Raw genomic sequence first — 23,808 nt, forward strand, 5'->3', positions numbered from 1 at the left:
CCTTCCTTCCCCCACCCCACTGCGCATCTCTTCCTTAGAAGCTGCCCCTCCCGCCCCATGAGGCACGGCCTCTACCACATTCACACACACACACACACACACACACTCATTCGCCCTCCCTCTTCTCCCCCCTCCCCCCTCAGTCTCTCTCTCTCTCTCTCTCTCTCTCTCTCTCTCTCTCTCTCTCTCTCCTTCGCCTACAGCCAATGGAGGGTCTACTGAAGGTGACCCACTCCCTAGGGCCCGCCCCGCAATGTCCTCACTGGATGGCATTAGGGGAGGCGCAGGGCACGTGGGCCAGGACCCCCTTCCAGGCCCCCCAGACAGGCACCACCTACCCGTGCGCCTACCATACCTGATCCCCACTTCTCTTCCAGTCTCCTCTCCCCATACTGCCCCTGGCTCCCCGCTACTGACCCAGAGATGGAGCCAGACATGCCCACTGAAGGGGTCAGGTTCCAGTGACTTGCTCCCAAGTTCGCCAATCACCTGGAGTTGTGAAAGAAGGGGCATTGTGGACTTCTTCGACCCTAAAAAAAAGCTCCAAAACCTTAAGGAGACGAAATGATCGCGGAAGCATTATGGGAGAGGTCCAAAATGGGTGAGAAGTGATCGAGTACCGTGGGGCGGGAACTGACTAACCTAGAGTCTCCGCAACCACTTCCACTAAGAGCATGAAGAGCCTAGTGAGAGGGGCCTCCCTAGAGACCCAGAGACACCATCTCTATCTACTACCAGATACTCAACAATTTCCCTGGGAGTAAGGGGCCTGAAACTAGTTCCCTCCTCACCCTACTTCGTCCCCAGGGCTAGGTTTAGAAATGCATGAAACCTTTGGGGTAATCGTTCGACCTGCCAGCAGGAGAGAGTAGACTACGGGAAAAGCTCCCGAACTGATTTTCGCCAGAGTATCAAAAGAATACCAGTTCATCCCCTCTCTTCACATCTCGCACTTTGAGATCTGGACTGGAGATGGTCAAAAGATCCATCCCCCTTCACTCCACCTAGTCCTAGTACCTCGAGGTGTGGGTTAGGGGAAAAGGAAACTGACTCCGACTCTTGCCACCTTCCACAACAAGAGCCTGGGTAGGGGGACAACCCGGAACCCCGCCCTCCCAACAGAAGCCCTAGCTCCTAGGGCAGCGATTGGGGGATGCAGATATTCCCTCCCCTGCCTGGCAACCTTAGTCTCAGCTATCCCCTGAGGTGGGCGGGGCTAGGCAGCTGACAGAAGCTGCACCTTAGCTGGGGCTGACCCGGGGCGGTCCAGCGTACAGGACTGTGCCCGGGGCTCGGGTGCGCGTGAGAGGAGACCGGGCGCGCGCGAGCGGGGGCGCGCGGGGAGAAAGACACTGGGAGGCGGCGGCCGAGGGGCGGGGAAGTGCCGAACGGCCCCGCGCCTGGCTGGGATGCGTGCAGGCGGCAGCCGCGTCGGCTTAGGAGTCCCGCTGACTGGGGAACCGAACAGCGTGGACTGGGAGAAGACGGCAGACACCAGCAAGAAGCAGCAAATTTTTTCCATTGAAAAACCTCTGTAATGGATTTGAAATAAACTTGAGGAGGGGTTGTGGACGCGCCAAGCCCGTATGGAGCCCCGGAGCTGACCACACGCGCCAGCCCGTCGGGGGCCCACGCGCAGCCCGCCAAAGCCCATCTCCTCTACCAGGTAGCCCAGCTAGCTTTCCTGCCCTAGAGGATCAGACCGAGCCGAACCAGGTGGCTGGCCGCGCATCCCTTCTTCCCTGCCCCGGCCGGGTCTGGAGAATGCCTGGGGCCCCTGCAGCCGTCTAAGTAACCGAGGAGTGAAGGAGGGCAAAGTCCCGAGCGGGATGGTGCAACAGAAGAGAGGTCGCGTTGGCGAAGCCAAGCGGGAAGGCTGCCAGCCGCCGGCTGCGGGCGAGAGGGCGCGGCTCCGCCGGGAGACCCCTGGTGAGCCGGGCTGGTGCAAGACCCCCAGCGGCCACATCAAGCGGCCCATGAACGCTTTCATGGTATGGTCGCAACACGAGAGACGGAAGATCATGGACCAGTGGCCCGATATGCACAACGCCGAGATCTCCAAGAGACTGGGCCGCCGCTGGCAGCTGCTGCAGGACTCCGAGAAGATCCCGTTCGTCCGCGAGGCTGAGCGGCTGCGTCTCAAGCACATGGCTGACTACCCGGACTACAAGTACCGGCCCCGTAAGAAGGGCAAGGGGGCGCCCAGTAAGGCGCGGCCCCGCCTCCCCAGCAAGACTAAGCCGGCGCTGTTGGGCCGCGGGGGTGGGGGGCGCAGGAAGACAGCCGGGGAGTCTGGGGAGCAGCGCGGGGGAGGCCCCACTCTGGGGGAGGAGGTGGAAGCCGAGGACGAAGAGGAGGAGGAGGAGGAGGAACTATTGGAAGTGCGGCTGGTGGAGACTCCTGGGCGCGAGCTGTGGCGGATGGTCCCTGCGGGGCGGGCTGGGGGGAGACCAGGGGAGCGGGCAGGGGGGCCGCGCCCGGAGCCGCAATCGGAAGAAGCTGGGGGTACCCCCGAGACTTCGAGATCCTCGCAGCGCGGAGTGACCGCCACCTCGCCGCTTGGCTCCCCGGCGCCCTCCTCCCTGGTTCCTTCAGACGAAGAGCGCGAGGAAGAAGAAGAGGGGAGAGAGGAGGAAGAGGAGGAGGAGGAAGAGGAGGAAGAGCCGGAGAAGGAACCTCTTGGGTTCCTGCCCCGGCAACTCCCAGGTACCATAGGCCCTGGCCTAGACTGCACCGCCCTCGACAGGGACCCGGACCAGTTCCCTCCTGCAGGGACCTCGCACTTCGAGTTCCCGGACTACTGCACCCCCGAGGTGACCGAGATGATCGCTGGAGACTGGCTCATGTCCAGCATCGCGGACTTGGTCTTCACCTACTGAGCCAGGCACTCACTAGGTGACTCGGACTCCACAAATCAGGTCGCACTCAAAAACCAGCTGTTTACATACAGGAATCAGGTATTTTTGGCCTTCAGCCCCATCAAAGGCAAAGGCTTCCGCTGTCACCCCATCCCCGAATCAAACGCCCTCAGCCATGCCTCCACACTCAGCCTACCCTACAACCCATCCCCTATGGACACACCCCACTTTCCATGACTTGCACCCAGACACGCCCCTCTCTCCATCTTTCTAGACACACCCCTCTCTCCATACTCCTAGACACACCCCTCTCTCCATCCCTTAAACACAGAAACACATGGGTCTTTGCTCCTTCAATCCCCTACATACTGGCATGCTCCTTTCTCCATCCCATATACACACCCCTTTCTTTGTGGTGGAAGCATGGGGTAGTGGAGCTGGAAGAATCCTCTTCGAGTTCCAGCTCTGACCCTAACCAGCTGTGTGACCTTGGGCAGGTGATTTGACTTCTCTCTGCCTAAATTTCCTTATCTGTAAAATGAAGTGGTTGGAATAGATGACCCCTAAGATCCCTTCCAGCTCTAGAAATCTATGAAACTTCCCCTTATATGGACGCAGACACAACCCTCTCTCCATTCCTTATAGAGACACTTTTCTCTCCATCCCTTAGGGAGGCAGCTCATTACTGCCCTGGATTAGGAATCAGAGGATCTGTGTTCAAATTCCAGATTAAAATAACTACCTGTGTGACTTTGGGCAAATCCCTTCACCTTTTGGGGCCTCAGTTTCCTCATCTGTAAAATGAGGGGGTTGGACTACATGGCCTTTTAAGGTCTCTTCCAGCTCTATATCTATGATCTTATGAATCTCTCTCCATCTCTTCCACAAACAAATCTCTCTTTCCACCCCTTATACACATATCCTATTTTCCCCATTCTTTCCCTATATGCCCTACATCCCATTCCTTGGGCAGAACCCCCTTTCTCTATGTCCTACATACGCAGGCACACACATCTCATCTACTCCTCCCTCTTCTCCAAAGGGGAGGTCTCACCAGAGTACACAAGCCCACCTCCCTCAAAATTTCCCTGGCTGGGATGTGTTCCACTCATCACCCCATCCTGGCTCAGGGTTGTGAGAGAGACTGCTCTAATGATTCTCTCTGAAGCCTAGCTCTTCCTTACCCAGATCCATGACCCCTATTCCTGTGTTCGGTTACTCCATAGTTCCCCCCTCCCCTCTTCCCTTTTACTCCCTTCTGCCCTCCCACCTGCAAGTCTCCCTCCAGACCTCCCTCTCTCAGTGAAGAGCTGAAGTTGTGACCTTGCTTCCTCCTTCATGTCCTGGACTACCTTTGAGGAAAACCTGGGGTGCTTGTCCAGTTACCAACCCCACCAGGGCAATCCACTCTGGACAAAGATAGAGGCAGAGGACATTCTATTTTAGCCTGCAACCACCTTATCAACTCTAGGTGACCTCAAAGCTCTGCCTTTTAAGAGAAACATTGATGGAATGGTGAATTCCCTGGTTCTAAAGAGGATTATTTAATTCTTTTGTTGTCTGAGGATACCCTACTAGACACCCCTGAGAAATGATAACCCCTTTCCCTTCCTCCCTTTCATTTGCCCTGTTGACTGCCCTTTTCCAGGTGCACCTGGCCCCAGTTCTCATCTGTAAAATGATAGGGTGGGATTAGGTGACCTTGAAAAGCCCTAGCTCCTCATCTCTTAGCAGGGTAAGTCCTGCCCAGAGCTCCATCTGTGGGCTTCACCTAAAGATGACTTGGTTCATCAAGTTCCCCAAAATAACCCAAGCCAGGCTGAGACCTCTTGACCTCAGCAAATATCCTAACCCCACTTAGAGTGACCAGGTCTTCTTTACTAGTGGGACTGGTAGCACCATCAAAATCTATTCCAAGATACAAGATATAAGCCCCTTGAGGGGAATCATATATAGAGCTGCTGGATGGGGGCAGGGGGACAGAGGACAGCAGACCTTCCCCCCCTTTAAAAGCCTACTCTGAGAGACATCTGAAAGCGAAAAGATCAGAGAGCAGGAGAGGCTGTTTAAAGCACTCAACAATATATATCCTTTCTACACAGCCTGCTGGGGCCCCTGGGAAAGACCCCCAGTAAAGTGAATACTTCCTGAATACTCACATCTCCTCAAGAGGGGAGACAGCAAATGTCCAGATGGGGAACCTCTGAAGAGTAAGCCATGCAGATTCTCCCTGGGCTTGGCCATGGAGTTTGGGGCCCTGCCAGTTTCTCCCTGCTCAGGATTGGATCCCATGGTCAGGCCCTATTACTCTTGACTATCTTTCAACCCTCTTTCAACCTCTCCCCTTTGACCCTCACCCAGTTCTCAGTGCCAAATGCTTTGATCAGTGTTATCATTCATCTGGGGAAAGAAAGGTGGAGAGAGCTGGGAGTCAGTGATCAAGTCAGCAGTCATTCAGCAAGCTCCCTGAGGCATGCTCAGCCTCCCCAGTGGTTCCCAGGACTAAGAGGGGTCATCTGTAGGCCAGTGTTTAAGCTTTCACTTGAAGGGTCCAGAGGGATGTGACAGGAATGGTCAGAGCATTAATTCAGAGTGAGTAACCTAGTACAAGAAGCCCTAGTTTTTGTCTTATACTGACCCTCTGTGCCTCAGTTTGCCCATTTTTGAAATGGGGACAGGTGCCTTTTCCCATGCATTTGGATTATCTGGGTTATGAAATGCAGGGTCTGAGGGCTATTCCTAGCTTATGGCTTCCGTGGGCTAAAAAGAAATGCTGGCCAGGTCCTTCAAGGCCTGGATGACAACCGTGTTTCTTCCTGTCAGAGGGTGTCTGTCCTCTATTGGACAGCCTCCCCCAACCTATGCTGTGCTCCCTTCCTTCCCCTTTCCTCTGGCCTCCTGCTGTTTGCCTCCCTCAGCTACCTGGCATTTCACAGCCTCACCTGTCCCCCTCGACCTCTGCCCTTCCTCATCCCCAACTTGCCCATCTCCCCTCCCTACCCAGATTCTGCTGACATGGTATGCCCCACTCTGTCATAGGTTCAAATACCCACATACACAGATCTCTCAGGAACAAATGGGGACCCCGGTCCCTCCACACCTCCTTCTGTGCCGTTCCCCACACAGGCCAGCATCTCTACAGGGATATCCTATCCCAACCCACCTACCAGCTACCCCTGTATGTGGTGCTCCAATTCCAGGCCTCCTTTCTATCGCTTTCTTTTGCATTTCCTTTCTTTTTTTTCTTTAAAATGTTGTATGAGTGAAGAGGTATCACTGTGTGTTGTCTTGGAGAACTAGTCTCATAGCCGAGAGGAGGAGGGGGACAGCCCCCTCTCTGTGTGGAAGGGGCTGGAAGCCCTGGACTCCAGTATTGCTGCCCAATACCAGGACTGAATAAAGTATATGTGCCCAGAACCTGTCTATCTCTATGTGTCTATTTCTCTTTTTCTCCTTTCTCCTACTTCTTCCATCAAGACTTCATTGAGCTTCAATTCTGTCTAGGATAGGTATGAAAGATTACATATGTCTTCTTATCCTTGAAAATCTAGAGACAGATTGGAGAGACAAAAACAGATCTCAACAGTACACAATTGCCTCTAGTCTCTTGTTCCCCAAATTCCTTCCCATCGTAATATATTAAATTATGAAGAGATAAAACCTTTCATTTCATTAGCTTCTAGATTTGGATGGGACCTCATAGATGATCTGGTCTAATTCCCAACTAAAGCAGGAGCCCTGTCTGCATGAATTTTAACAACCAATTATTCTACCTATTTTAACACAGAACAGCCTTATAAAAAGGCTCACTTTCCACCAAAGTTTACTATTCCATTACAGAAATGCTCTATTCAACTGAAATCTGCTTCCCTTCATTTTTTTAGCCTTTGCCCATTGTTCTGTCCTCTGGGATCAAGTAGTAGGGGATTCATGTTAAAAATTCTACATAATACTTGAAAATGGTTAAGTTGTACCCCAAAAAAAACCTATTTTACATCCCTAGCCCCTTCAGCCAATTAAATAACATAGCTACCAGCTTCTCCCATAACATGCTCACCTCTTCTAGACACATCCCAACACTTCAATGTGTCTCCTAAAGGAGAACTCCCAGACCTGAAAAGGTCTGAAAATGCAGGTTCCCCATTAAATGGGAATGTAGGAATTAAGAAGAGAAGGAGAAAATAAAGTTTAATGGAAAGAGAATTGGATGTGGAGTCAGAAGACCTGGACTTGAATCCCATCTCTGCTGTTTTCTTCTTGTATGACTTAGGACAAATGTCTTTCCCACTTCATATCTCAATATGCCCTGTAAAGGAAAGATGCTGGACTACATTGTCTTCAAGATCCCTTACAACTCTTAAGTTGTTTTAATTCTGTGACTCTGACACAGAACCAGAGGGAGGATGTACCGTTCAGCTCTGACAATCTATGTTCCAAGGCCCATTTAGGCTTAAGTATCCTCAGATTCTCCCTGCATCTGGGATGAGATAAGACTTGAGAAGAGGGGAGGGAGGGAGGGAGAAGGGAAAGATGGGAGGAGAGAGGGGAAGAAACACTGTCTAGGATCATGGTGACACCTGCTGGCTAAATTGTGGTAGTATCCCGACTTTTGTTCAATTCTGGAAGGAGGTGGGTGTGAAAATAGCTATTCTACCTTCAGGAAGAGAACTCCGGTAATCAATGAATAAAACACATAATCATATAACATAGAATGTCATAGCTAGGAGAAACCTCAGAACATAAAATATCAAGGCTAGGACGGGCCTTGGAACAGAGAATGTCATAGCTAGGAGAAACCTTAGAACATAAAATATCAGGTCTGGGAAGGGCCTTGGAACAGAGAATGTCATAACTGAGGGGAAACTTAGAACATAGTCTGTCAAGAGCTGGAAGGGACCTTGGACTATAGAATGTCAAAGCTGGAAAGAACCTTTAAATGTAGGCTATTGAAGGAGCCATAGGATGTCTTCATAGTAAGAAACTTAAGAGATCATTTAGTCCTGCCTTTTGATCTTTTCCAATAAAAGGAATGAATTCCAGATGTATGAACTGTTTTTGAGTTCCTGCTGTGTAACAAGCTCAGTGGATGGAATACAAAGAAATGTAAGACAGGATCAATAAGACAGATTCTTGTCCTTCCAAAGTTCAGGAGTCCATTAGGAAATATGAAGCTCTAGGTCTCTTATAAAAACTAAAGGGAAATAACACCTAGAAAACCCTGCATAATCAAATGCTACCAGATGTCATATAACCACTAAGATATTCATAGTGGGGAATCATTGTGGTCTGGAAGAGTCCAAGAAAGCTTCCTGGAAGAGAAGGGTTTCAAAGTAGGAGGTTTTAAAAGCATAATTTGACGACTTAGGCACAAACAGCTCCAAAAATACAAAAATTGACAGAGGAGAGAAGAACAGTATAGTGGAAAGGGCAAGCACCAAATTTGGGCTCAGAGGCCCTGGGTTTGCTTCCTGGCTCTCTTTGCTAAATAAATTGGGAAAAGTCACTCTGTCTGGATTAGCATCTGTGATTTCTTTTTCCAGATAAGGTTTGGACTAGCTGGCCACTAACCCTGAAATCCTGTGGTCTGTAAAACAGGAGAAATGACAATTCTTTTATGACTTAACAGCCTTATTGTGGAGTAAAGTCCTATTTTTAAAAAGTAGCTTACTTACATAGTTTGTTAAGGCTTCCAAAATACTCTCCCATAGCAACCCCAAGAAGTTCAATCCTGTTCTAGTTTGAATGTCTAGATAACACAAATTTACATGGTATTTTCCTCAACATCATTGTAGGAAGAAAGGCTCTGTGCCCTCCTTTTAGGAAGTTTGTAGTACGGAGCCAAGAGGTTGGTGGACCAAGAACTGTTGTGGGCTGGGAAGATCAGAGTCATAGGATTTTGAGCTGGAGGAAACCAGAGTGATTATCTAGTCTAATCCCCTCATTTTACAGATTAAGAAACTAAATCCTAGAGGGGGGAAGAAGCTTCTTGTCTGAGGTCCCACAAGCAGAAGGTAACAAAGTGGGTACTCAAACCCAGGTCTTCTGACTAAATCGTGAGTACTCTGACACAGATCCAGGCCCTAATGATGGATAGGTACCAGAACCAAACATGTTGTTCCTGAGACCCAAAGACAAATTTTTTTTGGGGGGTAGAAGGGCTGAGGGTCATCATGGGCCTAGAAATACCAAGATTATATGCTCCACACTTTTATAGAGATAATGGAGTGTGCAACAGTCCCTGGTGGGCTTTTCAAAACATCTCTCAAGGTGCAGAGCCTGGAAGCAGCATCACATTCTATTCTTAGGCTATTCGTATAATCATAAACTCCCAGAGCCAGAAAAAAATCAAACCAACCTCGGAAATCATTGGGTACAACTCTTTTTTTTTTTTTTTTTTAATAAAGAATGAAACTGAGGCCCAGAGAAATTGAATGACAAATCAGAAGCCACATAGCTGTCAGAATTGGTATTTAAATTTAGGTCATCTGACTCTGAAATACACACTACACACATACTCCTTAATCACCTGTTTCCTCAACCCAGGTCCCAGGTGCTTCAACCACAAGAAGTCTGCTGAATATTTGAGGTTGGTTGAGGCTGGAAAGAAATTACAGATGGAAATGGAATAATAGAGTGAAGAACGGAGAGGGATCACACACACACACACACACACACACACACACACACACACACACCCCTTCAAGGTGCTTGCCTTGAGTGTACTGGAAAGGATCAGTCCAAATCTTCAGATGTAGTGGATAGAAGGCTGGGGAACATATATAATCTAATTCAAATTGCTTACTATCTTAGGAAGAAGGGAAAGGAGGAAGGAATGAAAGAAGAAAAATTTGGAACCTCAAAGTCTTGTAAAAATAAATACTAAAAATTATCTTTACGTATAACTAGGGGGATAAAATACTATTAAAGAAAGAAGGCTGGGGGACAGGACATTTCTGGGTGGGGTACCCCTTCTCAGAAGAAATCAGTCTCCTTATCTTGATACTTTCTTGGGAAAGAGGTAGAGAAAGGAAGGGAGAAGAGATGGCGGTAGAGATAAAGGAGAAGAAAAGTTTAGAGAAAAGGAAACAGGAAAAGCAAGAGGGAACCAAAGAGGAAGAGGAAATGGAGAGACCAAAAAACCTAGCATATCAAAGCTAAAAGGTCCCTGAGAACAGAGATCTTTAGAGATAGCAAGGAGAGAGCTTTAAAGACTCCTTAGCCCGACTCTCATTCTGGCGATGAGAAAATAGGTTAAAAGAGAGAAGTGACTTGTTTAAGATTACCATCACTGTTAAGGAAAGGGAGAAAGAGAAAAGAAGAGGGAGGGGGGGGAAGAGGACTGAGGGAAGTGGCTACTTCTAAACTGGACATCTGCCTGAATTTCCCCAGTTTCATTGAGCTCCCTAGCAACCAATGGCCACCCCACCCCCATCTCTGGTGTTTCCTAGCAACCAATGCCTCAGCTCAGCTTTTCTTGGGTTTCCTAGCAACAGAAGGTCAGGCCATCTTCCCAACAGGTGGGGGCTGTAAGACCCTCCTTTCAAAGATCAGTTCTTACTCTGGATTAATATTAGGGTGGATCATGTCAGTGGTGAGGACCCTGTACCTGGAGCCAGGACAAATCTTACCTAGGGAGAGGTTCCTTAAAGTCCCTGACACTCTGCTTTTTTCCCCCCTATTATGGTGGCTTCCTAGCCTGTTTGTTGTTGTTGGGTTTTTTGTTTTGTTTTGTTGTTTTTTTGCACCTGGGGGAGGACTGTCTCGGGATGCTGCTAGGAAATGGCCCAGGTGCACCCGCACAGAGCCCTCCTGCTCACATGGGCTGGTAGAGGATTTTTCCTGAAGATTGAAGTCTGTGGAAGCCCTTGCTGGCCCTGCCTGAAAGGAAGATTCCTGGTATTCAGAGGTGTAAGGAAGGTGTGTAACAGCGAAAACTATACAACAAATCTCAGAGGGACCCAAATCAAGGCAGAAAGGGAGTGAGAAGATTGATTGGGATGGAGCCCCAGCAGGCACTACCCAGAGAGGAAAATATCCCTAACTTTCACAGAAAAATCCAGATGTTGATTAGAAGGCCCCAGGGGGTTCAGACTTCCTTGCCCCAGTCTGTCAGGACCCAGGTCCCAAAGGGACTGTGGGGAATATTGCCTGGAGCATGAGAATGAGGCCTGGCTAAAATCTTCACAATCCACTATTGCAGCGCCTCTAGAGAACTGATTGACCATCTGGATTCTCACTGGCCAAAACCCAGGGACTTTATCCTATCTCGGGGCGAACGGAAGGAAAAAAGGGAGAGGCAAACCAAATAACAACAGGAGATTAAGTAAGGGGCCGGTAGAGAGAACAGCTCCCTCAGACCAAACACTTGGGGAAAGCGGCAGCTTTGGGGAAAACGTAGATAGAAAAGAGGCTTAAAATGTGGAGGGGGATTTGTCCAGAGCTCCCCAAAGCTCCATTGGAGTTAGTTATGTTGACCTTAAATGTGTGGATGGAGTCTTATTGACAGAATGGGGTATCTGTGAGAGGGGAGGTGACTCAGTGAAGAGGCTCGATTCTCTTTTAAGGAATGAGGCTCGGTGGGTGAGCTGGGGGGGAGGTTAGTTGATGTGGGTTCATTGAGAAATGAGGACTCAGCGAAGGATGACGCGAGCTTAACGAGGGGATGGGGGAGAACGCATCGTGGAAGACAGGGGCTCGGTATGGAGGGGAGCTTCCCGAATTCATGAAGGGGGTGTTTAGCGGGCGGATGGGGGTTAAATTCCCTAGGAAAACCAAATACCACTCAGCTTTGTGCAGCCCGTGGCAGCCCGAGAGAGTAGCGGGAGATGCCACTTCTAGAAGCTACCTGGGGTTGATGAAGCAGTGCCATGGACTCCAGCACCGTCACCCCCACCCTCCTCCCCACCTCCCACCCTCCCTCCGCAGAGTGGTTCTTGCGCAAGCGCCAGCTCAACCCAGCACAGGGGAGGCTGCGGGCTTCGAGGTGAGCGCAGCCCGCCGCGCTCCGACACCCCCTCAGCCCCAGTCTCAGTCTTCTCTCCCAGGCTAGCCCCAGAGCCAGCTCTTTTGGCTCGGGGGCTGCCTTTCCTCTCCTGTCAGGCCGAGCCAGGCAGTCGGGGGACCCCAGGGAGGCAGACGGTGCTCTGAGGTCGAGTATGGCAGTACCCCTGGCCTAGGTAAGCAGTACGGGGGTCCAGGGCGCCTCATCAAGGCACGGAGGTGCCCAGGTCCTAGCCCTGGGACCAATAAGGGGAGGAGGGGACCGGTCTAACCCGACTGATTCTGCCCTGGGAAAAAACGAGATGCTAGACTGGGATTCCTTATATCCCTGTGGGATGCCTCAGATCCGGGCTATGCACCACTTCTGTGCCTCAGTTTCCCCGTTAGAGGAAAGGGTCGGGTAGTCTGATGGGCAGCTGGAATATGCTATAGAAATATAAATACACTTTCCTCTAAAGGGAGAGGGTGGGAAGCCCGGAAGAGATACTCCTTGGAGCTCTTTGTAGAGGGGTGGGTAGGGGGAGGGGGAGCAGAAACCCCAACCGGGACAGGATCTCTATCTCCAGGAGGACTTCACCTTGGAGAGAGGCCTGAGCAAGAGCTGGAGGGAAGAGTGGAGAACCAAAACATGAAGAGAGACCACATTTCTATTTCTATCCATCCTCTACTCCCTTTACTGCCCCCTCCCCTTGTCCCTTCTCTCCCTCTCCCATTCTAGGAGCTGACTCACAGGTTGTCTGCTGTAGTCAACATCCTTGTGTCTCTCCTCCTCCTAATCCTCCACTCCCCCCCTCCATCAGTAGCTGACTCAACCTGTAGCCATCTTACTAAACCCCCTCTTCCTTTCTCTTATCCCCATCTTAGATTGCTGATTCACCTGTAGCCAACAGCCCTTCCCCCTCAAACATTCCCCCCTTTCTCTTTCTCCCTCCTTACCCCACCCCCATCCCACTGCAGCCAGCTTTCCCTCCCTCCTCCATCTCTGGCCAGTCTTGAGACTGTTTCCATGGCAACTCTCACCCTAAGCTTTCCACTGGCTGGTCCTTCCCCTCCCCCAGTCCAGCAGCAGAGACCCAGAATAGGGGGAGGAGGTGGGGCCACAGAGACTGGAGAGGAGGCTCCAAGGTCACCTTCCTCCTCCTCTTCCTAAGGAGAGTGGCATTTAGAGGGAAAAGGTATAGAGCTAACATGGGAAAGCAGTAAGGCCCAACCATATCTCCATTCCCAGCTTTTAGTTCCCTGTTTCTGCAACAGGCCCCTCATCCCCTTATCCCCCTTCCCCATGTTAATAAATGAAGACTTGGAATAAAGCCCTGTTCCCAAGCTGGGAATCCTGCCGTCCTCCCCAACTCTTAACTTAAAGCCCTCTTCACACCTTACCCGTAGCCCCTTTGTTCCATTCAGAAGGGCACTTTCTCCCCCTTAGATCCCTATCTTCATCCTTCCTAAACCTGCACTGTCACCGAAAGTCTGAAAGTGAGGCCCATCTCTCTACCCATAAAACAACCCCCTAAGTAGCTAGCTCTTCCCTGAAAATTTGAAATTGTATTGAGGAGATTTGGATTCTTATTCTAGTTTAACCATTCCAAGCAGCATGACCTTAGGAAAGGTTTCAAGTAGATAAAGGCTGTCCTAAAGCTGAAAAATCTGGCTTTATTCTTCCTGACCTGGGAAGACAGATCAGGAAAAATGGGGAGAATAAGCTGAAGGCAGATTGCACTTCTCAGAGTAAGAACTTCCTAACCTTCACAACTGTCCAACAACAAAACAATAGCTCATATTGATGTGTATGTATATATATATATATATATATATATATATATATAATGTGTGTATACACACACACATATAATATACATATGTATTATGTATGTAACTTTAGAAATAATGAGGACTTGAGAGATAGTGACTTCCCCATCACTGGAGGTATTCCAGCAAGAGCTGGATGATCCACTTATTAGGAATGTTGTAGAGAGTAATATAGATTTAGAACTAGAAGAGATTTCAGAGGTTCTAGTCTAACCCTTTCTCTTCATTTTAGAAATGAAAAAATTGGCACCCAAAGGAGTTAAATCACTTACCCAAGTTCATATGCATTATGTAGATTTTAACTGAGGCTCTCTGACTCCAAGCCCCAAATCTGGAATGCTGCCTTTTTGAAGAGAAGATTGTTAAGCAATCCTTGATTGAACTAGATGACTTCTGAGAATCTCTCTCCAGTTTGGGGATGCTTTCATTCCAAGTCACCAAATCTCTCTGAGCCTCAGTTTCCTTCTCTTTAAAATGAAGCTATTGAATTAAATAGACAATTTCTAGATGGACAATCAACGGGTTAATTCAAACACTCTCATTCTAAAGTCTTCTCTGAATCTCATCCAGGAATACCTTTGGTTCCAGAAGGCTTTAGTATCCAAATGCAAATAATTATGGGAAAAGGAAGGGTAGAGAGATGGGAGTCTTACCTTAAACTATTCTTAGGCAAAACCTCGAAGGGGGAGAGTATGAAGTTGATTTATCCACTCAATAAATCTAATCCAATAAACATTTGTTAAGCAGCTATTATATTCTGAGACTGGGATAGAGACCAGACCTATGATTTTATTGGTTGAGGGAACTCACTGGGAAGATGTCTCCCTCCACCAAACCAGACCTACACCAAAGTCATTTAAAGTCTTAGTGAGTTGCCTAGAGCATTGAGAGATTAAATGATTTAGCAGTTGTCCCACAATACCAGTTATGTGGGGGAGTCTTCCTGTCTCCAGTGTTGGTTCTGTATGCATTCTGTCTCGAAGCCTCTTCTAGAGATAAAAAAAAAAAATGAAAAACAATATGAACAAGACCCTCAAGAGGCTTACAATCTGCTAGGGGAGATATAAGTAAGTATAACTAAACAGAATATGATGGGGGGAGGAAAGAGACCCAGAGAAAGTGTTATTAGATCTCCTCCTAGCCAGTAGACTACTCAATGGGCCTTTAGGATCTATGGACCCAGATTATTGTGAGGAGAAATTCTAAAGAATCTTGTTTGAACTGTGTGGGAGGAAAAGAGGGGTGAAAGCTAAAATGACTAGAGGCCAGAAAGGGCCCTCTGCGGTAAATAAAAAAGAGAAAAAGTCCTTTCCCTTTTAAGATGTGTTGGCCATCTATTATAAACTGATCTCCTCCAATAAGTGTTGAAATACTGGAGTATCACAGAATTTAAAGCAAGAAAACATTTTTTAAACATAGACTATAGAATGTGAGGGCTGGAAGATTCCTTTCTTATAGATTTCCTGGTTTTACAGAGACCAAACTGAGGTCCACAGATCGTGAAAAGATTTTCCCAAGTTCAAATAGTTTATGAGAAACAGGTGGAATTCATACTCAAGCCTTCCAACAGGCTCTACTACATACACCAGAGCAAAATGTAGACAGAATAGTTAGAAAAAGGCTGTGACATGGCCTAGAGAATTGATTGGGTGCGAAGGGCTGTGAGGAGCTTTGATATTAAACCCTGATGTTCCTCCCACCCTCAGACAGAAACATGATGCCTGCTCGAGAAAGGCCGTGCGCCTGCGGCCATGGTCCCCATGAGGACCAGGGCAAGTGGAATGGGGTCCGTTCCTATCTGCACCTCTTCTATGAGGACTGTGGAGGAGCAGCCCACCCTGAGGAGGTCGAGGACCCCACTCCAAATAACCAGGATACCTGTGATTGGTCGTCCTCCTTCTGGAAGGTAAGCCTTCTCCACCCCACTCTCCAAACTGCTGACCTTTCTGCCTTAGCCCAGAGTTTCAATAGTCCAAATTTTAGGAATTTAAAGAATGGAGAGGTCACTGTGGACTGGGATGATCGAGAAAAAAATTTAAAATAAAGTAATATTCAAAGCAGACCTTGAGAGACAGATGGGACACAAAGTGGGGTTTTCAGGATCAGCCTAGGCTCCTGGATAAGAAAGAATGTTGGGAGGGAGAACTACAGGCTGAAATAGAGCTTAGCTCTGATTCCATATCTCTATATATTATGCCAGGCTGCCTCTCCCTCTGCCACCTCAAACTCACAAAATTGGCAAAATTGATGCAATTAAATGCTATGGGCAAACAGGTATGCTATTACATTGTTGGTGGAGCTGTGAATTAGTGACTCTTTGGAAATCAAACTGGTAACATATTCATAAGAGAAATAAGACCCAATCATACTCTGACTCAGAAGTTCTACTACCCCTATCAATGTGGGAACTCTATCCACTCATGCAGATTGCAGCTTTTATCCTATACAAAACATTCATTCAGTATTTTCAGGTTTTCTATATGTATCCCTCAGTGTTGGTACATGAACTATTCATCTCCTTTTCCAATGATTCATGTCCTTAATGATAACTACTACGTCATCATGCAATGGATTCATAGTTGGTAAAATGCTACAGTCTAATCACACTCGCCATGGACCTTGCCATTGTCTTTGAGTCAGCCCTTTGCAGCTGTGAATTTTCTCAACTTGTGTTCTATAATTCACCTGGCCAAGATATATATAGCACATGATTATTTCTGCAGTCTGCCCATCAAATAGAATATCATAATCTGAGTGATATTCATTTTTCATCCACTTGGTTTTTCCTGTATGACTGCATAATTGATATAGGTACTATTAAAAGACCAATTTATACCAAATTCATGGTATTTGCAATTTTATTTGCAATAGCCCATCTTATACACTCCCAAAGCTGAAACAAAATAGTAAGGTATAAAGGAATTTCATACTATTGGATCTGATTGATTGAAGAGAGAGGAGCTGGGTTCAAATCCCAGTTCAAGTCTACTACTTACATAATTCTGAGAAATCACTTTTCCTCACTGGGGTTCAGTTGTTTTCATCTGCAAAATGGTGGGGAGGTAAGAGCATAGTTGGACTACCTGATGTCTAAAGTTTTTTTTTTTTTTTTCTGAATCTTATAAAAACCTCTTACACAATCAAAACAACCCATTTTGGCTGACTGCCCTACATAGATGTATGTTGGACAGTTGCCCATGCCCACCACTTGTCTTCCTCTTCCTAGGGAGTCGTATCTTTATCCCTCCTCTTGCTGCTTCTGGGAGCTGCTGCCCTGACCACGGGCTATGCTGTACCACCTAAGTTGGAGGGCATTGGAGCAGGAGAGTTTCTGGTTCTGGACCAGCGAGCAGCTCAGTACAACAAGGCTCTAGGCACTTGCCGCCTAGCTGGTAGTGCTCTCTGTGCTGTTGCCGCGATCCTGCTGAGTACTTGCATGCTCTTGGTCTTGTTGACCCGACTCAAGCCAGAACCAAAGGCAGAGCCTGTGGACAGGGAGGATGAAGAAGCACAGCAGCGGGCACCCATCTTATGTCAGAGGCCCCAGAACTGGTGGGGACCTGAGCTTTTCTTCCACTGCTATAAGTATCCCCTAAAGGGGGGGATTCCCTTGTAGGTTCCCATTATCCAGCTCAAGTGAAAATCCTAAATCTAGCTCATGAGGAGCCCAAATGGTGGGAGGGGGCACCGCTGATTCAGAACCTGTGGGTCTTTTTGGCCCATCTTCTTCTCTATATCCCCTTTTCCCTAACTGTTTCTTTTTCCTTCTGGATCTCAGTGAAACATTTGATCCAAGACTACTTACCCAGGACCAGTTCAAAGAAGCTAGACCAATGGGTGGAATATCCAGGGTCAGGGGCCCCTGCTGTTCCTTCCCCCACCTCCATTGTGAAGTGGCCAACGGGACAGAGTTCCCCAAAAGAATAACTTAACTCTCTTTTTCTAGCTTGGAATCTGGATCTCATGAACTCACTCTGCCACTGAAGAACTGTGTGATCTTAGGTAAGTCATCTCTCTCTGGCATTGTTTTCCATTTAAGAAGTTAAACACTTGCTAAGGTTCTTCTAGGTCTGAATGCCTATGTTTTGTATTCTAACATTATATATACCTTTCAGCTCTAAAGTTTGTTGTTTCATATTCTAATATTTTTCTATTTTAAAATTCCTTCTACTCCAGCATTTTATGGTCTTGTTTTAAAGTTCTATATTCTAAGAGTATTTCTAGCTCCAACATTATATGCTCTGAAGTGCCTTCCTACTCTGCCATTTTGTGACTCTGACGCTCAGAATCTTTGTTTCTTCACAGAAAGAAACATCTGGGTGGGCAGAGTGATTTGGGAGGGGATTATATGGGGTCCTTGTGGATGTATCCCTTCCCAAAACTGCTGAACTTCCCTCCTTCCCTTACCCCCCCAAAAGATGCTGCCTGTTTCCCATAATAGGTTATCGTGTAATAAGAATCCCTTATACTTGCATTCTTCTTTAAAGCACTTATATTTATTGTAAGTCCTTGGGCAAAACTAGTATAATCATCTCCATTTTACAGAGGAGGAACCTGAAGATCAGGCTGAGGAAGAGACTTTCCTATCTCAAAGAGAGTCGGTGGCAGAAGTGGAAAACAGACCCAGATCACCCGATTCCCACTCCAGTGCTATTTCCAACGAACTAGCTCCGAGGGGTGGGGAACTGGGCTTTCTGGATGGAGACATGAGTGTATCCCTGGAAGAAATTGATGTCTCCATGCTCTGTCCGCCCAAGCCAACTTCTCACGTATCCCCATCCTGGGTCCAACAGCAAGAGGTATCCTTTCTCCCATCACCACCAGGGGGCAACCTGTGCCCAGGACTGGCATAGGGAGGGAGTTGGAGTTCATCCTGCTTATCTGAAAAGCTACCTGGCAACCAAGGTCTCAGCTCCACTGGTGTATGGGGTCACTAGCCTAACCCTGCTTTTGCCTGACCCCCCCAGCCCTCTCTGTTCCCTTCTTCCCCTGTTTTCTCCCTAAATAAAAAGCCAGGATGGATCTTAAGAACTTCTTCTCTCCTACCCAGATACTAATGGCATGAAGGGCAGGCAGAGGTGGAGATACCATGTAGGGGAGACACCAGAGAGGGTGGTCACCTCAGGCTGGATGATGGGTACCTTGAGGGAACACCTGGATGGAGTGGTCCCTTTCGATGGAGAAAACCTAGGGGTGTAGGTACTTTGAAAAATAGTCCTTTATAGGGAGGATGAAAGGAGAGAGACCTTAAGAAGTGACTCGGGGGGATGGACACTATGGAAAACAGACACCTTAAAGAATGGGCATCATAAAAGTAGATACCTTGGGATGTGTAGTTATCTTAAAATATGGGCATAACTTTGAGATGCTGCCCCAATGAAGATGGGTACTGTGGATGATAGGCACATTGGTGTGCATCTACTATGAAAGGTGGGTATCTTAGGGTATGAAAGGCAAACACTTGGGTATATGGTCCCATAGAGATTATACTTTGGGTATGGTCATAGGGAGGACAAGCATATCCTAGAAGCCCTGGCTGGCAAGTGAGTGGCAGGTGGACCTGGATACGTCAGGGCACCATTGTTGTTAATTAAGGAATCTGGAGAAACTTGTTATTTCTCTCCTCCCTCTCCATCCAAGAAAACTTACTTCCCCATCTCCCCCAGTGAGATCCTAAGGCAGAGAGAGATTACCAGAAAGACAAGAGAGACAATATGGCCTCTGAGTTTTAAAAGTGCCCCAACCTTGTTTTGCATCATAAATTTTGCATTGTAGTCAGTATAATCTACAAGCATTTCTTAGGAACCTACTATGTGAAAAGCACTTCTAAGACCTAGAGCTACAAAAACTAAAAAGAACTTACATACTATGGCTTTGTGTAAAGAGTGACTCTAATTTGGGGTGGCTGGAGGAGTCCTAGTCCTAGGTAACTCACCTGTTCTAAATTCTCTTTGACCAGATCCCCAGGAACAGATCCCCAACAATTCAGATACTGTCAGTTAACTGTGTAGAAGGATAGAGGACAGCTGACTCCACAGGAGAGCCTCCCCCCACCAAGAATGAGTTAGGGGTAGCCTGGCCGGTAAATCCTGAGGAAGGCTGCAGGGATGCCCCAGCCCTCATATTGCTTAGAAATAGTCAAGACTCACCTTTCTCTCAACTGCCAGGCAGGGGTTGTGGTAGGGAAGGACAGGAAGTGAATATAGTTTTCTTAGATCCTTTTTGACCAGTTCAGTCCTTTTTCTTGGTGTAAAGACTCCTCTAGGAGGGTCAAGGCTATCTGCTTTACACCAGGGAATAGCATTTCCTTTTCTTAACCCTACCCACCTCCAACCTGTGTCCTCCCACTTCCTAGCAGTGCCTCTACCCCCAATCTGGAGCCAATCTAATTAGGCCTTCCTCCCCTGATACCCAGGCCACTGTCCCCTCTTTTTCCCCAGTCTCCTAACCCCCACTTCTGTGCAGTGAGTCAAAAGTTCCTCTTCAAAGACCCTGAGACAGACTGTTCTCAAGATTGAGTAGGACAATAGGCACAGATCAAAAACTCACGCATCCCCTCCAGAAGAGGAAAGGATAGCTCCAGGGCCTTGAATGCCATGATCAGCCCTGGCTCAGCATCCCCACTGGGTTGTCATCTAGGCCTAAGCTCCTTATATAATCAAGAGGATCACCCTGAAGGGATACAAAGAGACATGGAGAGGGAGGGACAATAGAGTGACAGATATAAGTGAAATCCAGAGGAAAAAAGAAAAACAAAAAACCTTCATGATAAATCTTGGCTGTTCCTGCAGGTTCAGGAGGAATACCCCTCCTGAACCTCCATCATTTATCCAAATAAGATAGAGATCTTTCCTGGAGTTGAGAGTGGGCAGTGAAGAACAAAAGTGGCCCTACGCTTGCCCTGTCTGTCCTTACTCCAACAAGCTCTGGGAGAGATATCTCCCATATGGTTCTCCTTCGGGCATTGTTTATCTCAAAGAGGCGTATGTTACTATAAAATGACTGTGTCTGGAATTCCAAGATCCAAGATTCCAAGTGTCTCTAACCTGCTTTGCTAAACCCAACTCAAAAGTCAATCTGAGGAAAGTGACTGCAGGTTCCCAGAGAAGCTTTGCATTTCCATACTCTGACCATCTCCTGGGCTAAAGAGGGAATCCATAGATCACCTGGCCCCTTCCCAGCCCAGGCTCTGGGCTACTAATGGAATCAGCACATCTAATCTAATGGCAAGAACTCTGAATATATCAAACTTGGGCTTGAGTCCCTAACACGGTGTGACTTCCTAGATCAGGTCTATCCCTTCCCTTTTTTAAAAGCCTCCCAATTTCCTCATGATTCTGCTAGTTGTCCATCTACCCACAGCACAGAAGTGACCACAAATTCTCAAAGTTCTTAGCAACTTAGGGAGTCTCCAAAGATGGACCTGCTTGGTCCTCTGAGGAAAAGTCCAACTAAGAATAGGAGGGTTCCCCATCCGAGGCCTGTTGCCAGAAAGCAAATTTGCTCATGTCCTTGGGAACTGTCTCCTAAGGAGGAGAGGGGCCACCACTGCAATGATAGTTCCCAGAGCAATGAGTTCACTGATCTTCTGAAGGTGATACAGATCATTCTGGACATTCTGAAACAACAGGCCCTGAGAAGAATGCTCTTCATTATGCCCTCAAAACCCAGGAAAAGCCATCCATCCATGCAAGACTACGGATAGACTGGCACGGCCTTAAAGGGCCAGTCTCAAAGTCAGAAAGATCTGAATTCAAGTTCTTGTTTTGACAACATTCTGTAACAAGTGACTTTGGAGAACTCATTTAACTTCTCATTGTACCAGGAAACTCAGAAAAGTTGCTGTTTTGCATTGGTGGAAGGCATTTCCATATTGGGGATACCATTTGCCAATGAAATCATAGATCTAGACAATGTCTCTTCCCCTCCAAATGAAAAGGCAGTACCAGGTATTTGGGTTACATGTTACATATGGATTACATGTGTCCAGACACAGAGGCAGGCACACTACACAGAGTTTTGTTTCAATTCAACAGACACTTATTAAGCACCTACGAGTTTCAGCTAGAAGGCAGCTAGGTGACTAAATAAAGTTCTAGGCCCTGAGTAAGGAAGATCTGAATTCAAATCTAGCCTTAGACACTTATAGGTTATGTGTCCCTGGACAAGTGATTTAACTTTATTTGCTTCAGTTTTTCATCATAAAATGAGCTGAAGAAGGAAATAACAAACCATTCCAGTATCTCTGCCCCCCCCAAAAAAAAAAACCCACCTTGGGCAAATATTGGCCTGTTATGGTTCATGAGGTCATGAAGAATTAGACTAAACAACAGGTAGTTCGGTGGATAGATTGCTAGATCTAGAATTTGGAAGAACTAAAGTTAAAATCCAGACTCAGACACTAGCTATGTGATTATGGGTAGGTCACTTAACTTCTGCATGCCTACTTTAGTTTCCCCGTCTACAAAATGGGGAATATAATAGCACCTAATTCTCAGATCACATGAAATATATATAAAGGGCTTAGCACAATGCCAAACATATAGTAGGAGCTATGTAAATGATTACACCCTGTGCTGGTAGCTATGGACATGAAGTTTGGAAAACAAGCAAACTGCATTATCCTATCTTTCAAGGAGATTACATTCAACTTAAGGATGGGAACAGGTTTATATACAAACAAACTCAATTTTTCTTCTATAAAATGAGCTGGAGAAGGCTATAGAAAAGAACTTTAGTATCTTAACCAAGAAAACCCCAAGTGGGGTCAAAACTCAGGATGATAAGGGCAAAGGATCAATCTAGACAAAATGCTCTAGGGAAAATTGATAGGGGCAAGACTAGTTTTAGTTGGGTATATCAAAGAAGGCTTCATGGGGAGGCATCAGCAGAATGGAAGAGATGATACTTTAGGACAAAGATCACAGCAAGCAGAAATGAAGAAGTTCTGAATCATAGTTTTCTCTGGCAAAGATGAAGGCCTCTGTGTGCAACAGTAAGCCAGAAATCCTTGGATAGTCACAAGTATGTCACCATCAACTTCACGCCTGCCTTGTAAGCATCATCCAAGAGGGTTTGCCCAGATAATTACCTTCAATTGAATTGTTTAAAAAGGAAAATTAAAGTGATTTTAGCAACCCCCTTCCCTTCTCTATGCCTCAGTTGCCTCCCTTGGAAAATGGTGGTGATATTTCCTGTTCTGTCTAAAGTCTAAGAACTAGACTAAATGATCTGAGGTTCTTTCTAATTTTAGCATCCAGATCTCTGTGAAAATTAATTTGTATTTTGAGAATTTCATGGAGGATCATTGAAACAACTGAGGAAAATCCCAGAAATCAAGGTAGATGGTTGATTGATTGATAGATTAATTGGCAAGGACCTCACTATTTCCAATTTCCAGTAGCAGAGATAAGCTGCCCTGAAACTATGGCAGCTGCCTTCAACTATCCTTACTCTTTCCATTTCTACACTGCTTTCTCTATCTTTGTTTTTGTCTCTATCTCTGTCTCTGTCTTAGTCTCCGTCTCTCTGACTGTTGGAATAAACTGTAGGACACCTCAATAAAAAGAGATGCATAATCTGTAATAATGAGATGGCATTCTTTGAAAGAGGCTGACAAGTCCAGAGATGCTTATTTATACATATACATATATCTATCTATCTATATGATATTTATATAGATACATATACATATGGATACATAGATGGATACATCTATACATATACATATACATATCTATATGGATAGGTACCCATAGACAAAGGTCGATAAGATAAGATACATAAGCATACAGTCAAGCATGAATTCATACAAGTAAACAAACACAAACTGACATATACATGAATATATATTCAGACATAAACATGCTTGTTGATACACATACATAGTAGCAAACAATAGCATCCATACTGTATCAATGTGTGCCCAAGTTTCTCTTTGGAATGTCTATTCTGTGGTCAACAAACTCAGATTTATCCAGTCTCCCATTTGTCACAATTACTTACCTTTCAGTACATAGGAAAAGCTGAGTCTTCCTGGAAAACAGAGAATGCCTGATCAGCCTCTCCAGCTAAGGATGTTCCTTCACTCACATCCCTCAGCACTCCAACTAAGAAGAGAAATTAGCATATTCCTTTCTCC

At 46.8% G+C, this 23,808-nt stretch overlaps 2 protein-coding genes across 3 annotated transcripts; both read left to right on the forward strand.

The window, feature by feature from the left end:
- Window positions 1–345: 345 nt before the first annotated feature.
- SOX12 (SRY-box transcription factor 12) lies at window positions 346–3,635 on the forward strand. The gene has a single exon (XM_031954143.1). It carries the CDS (start codon window positions 1,830–1,832, stop codon window positions 2,877–2,879), a length of 1,050 nt encoding a protein of 349 aa, XP_031810003.1. The 5' UTR covers window positions 346–1,829; the 3' UTR covers window positions 2,880–3,635.
- Window positions 3,636–11,697: 8,062 nt separating this feature from the next.
- NRSN2 (neurensin 2) lies at window positions 11,698–18,695 on the forward strand. 2 transcript variants are annotated; one of them, XM_023507356.2, is made up of 5 exons: window positions 11,698–12,034; window positions 15,374–15,573; window positions 16,894–17,219; window positions 17,614–17,669; window positions 18,213–18,695. In XM_023507356.2, the coding sequence occupies exons 2-5, from the start codon at window positions 15,382–15,384 to the stop codon at window positions 18,518–18,520; spliced, it is 882 nt and encodes a 293-aa protein (XP_023363124.1). In that variant the 5' UTR covers window positions 11,698–12,034; window positions 15,374–15,381; the 3' UTR covers window positions 18,521–18,695. The 2 variants fall into 2 exon arrangements, with proteins under 2 accessions (XP_023363124.1, XP_031810005.1); XM_031954145.1 differs by lacking the exon at window positions 11,698–12,034 and adding an exon at window positions 13,878–14,734.
- The last annotated feature ends 5,113 nt before the right edge of the window (window positions 18,696–23,808 follow it).

The sequence above is a fragment of the Sarcophilus harrisii genome, chromosome 2 (genome assembly GCF_902635505.1).
Source record: "Sarcophilus harrisii chromosome 2, mSarHar1.11, whole genome shotgun sequence".
Lineage (NCBI taxonomy): Eukaryota > Metazoa > Chordata > Mammalia > Dasyuromorphia > Dasyuridae > Sarcophilus > Sarcophilus harrisii.

Bases quoted from the DNA above. Each gene is read 5' to 3' on its own strand.
- SOX12 (XM_031954143.1), top strand. From the start codon at position 1,830: ATGGTGCAACAGAAGAGAGGTCGCGTTGGCGAAGCCAAGCGGGAAGGC.
- NRSN2 (XM_023507356.2), top strand. From the start codon at position 15,382: ATGATGCCTGCTCGAGAAAGGCCGTGCGCCTGCGGCCATGGTCCCCAT. The intron at 15,574-16,893 runs GTAAGCCTTCTC...TCCTCTTCCTAG, and splicing joins GGTCGTCCTCCTTCTGGAAG to GGAGTCGTATCTTTATCCCT. The intron at 17,220-17,613 runs GTGGGGACCTGA...CTCTTTTTCTAG, and splicing joins TGTCAGAGGCCCCAGAACTG to CTTGGAATCTGGATCTCATG.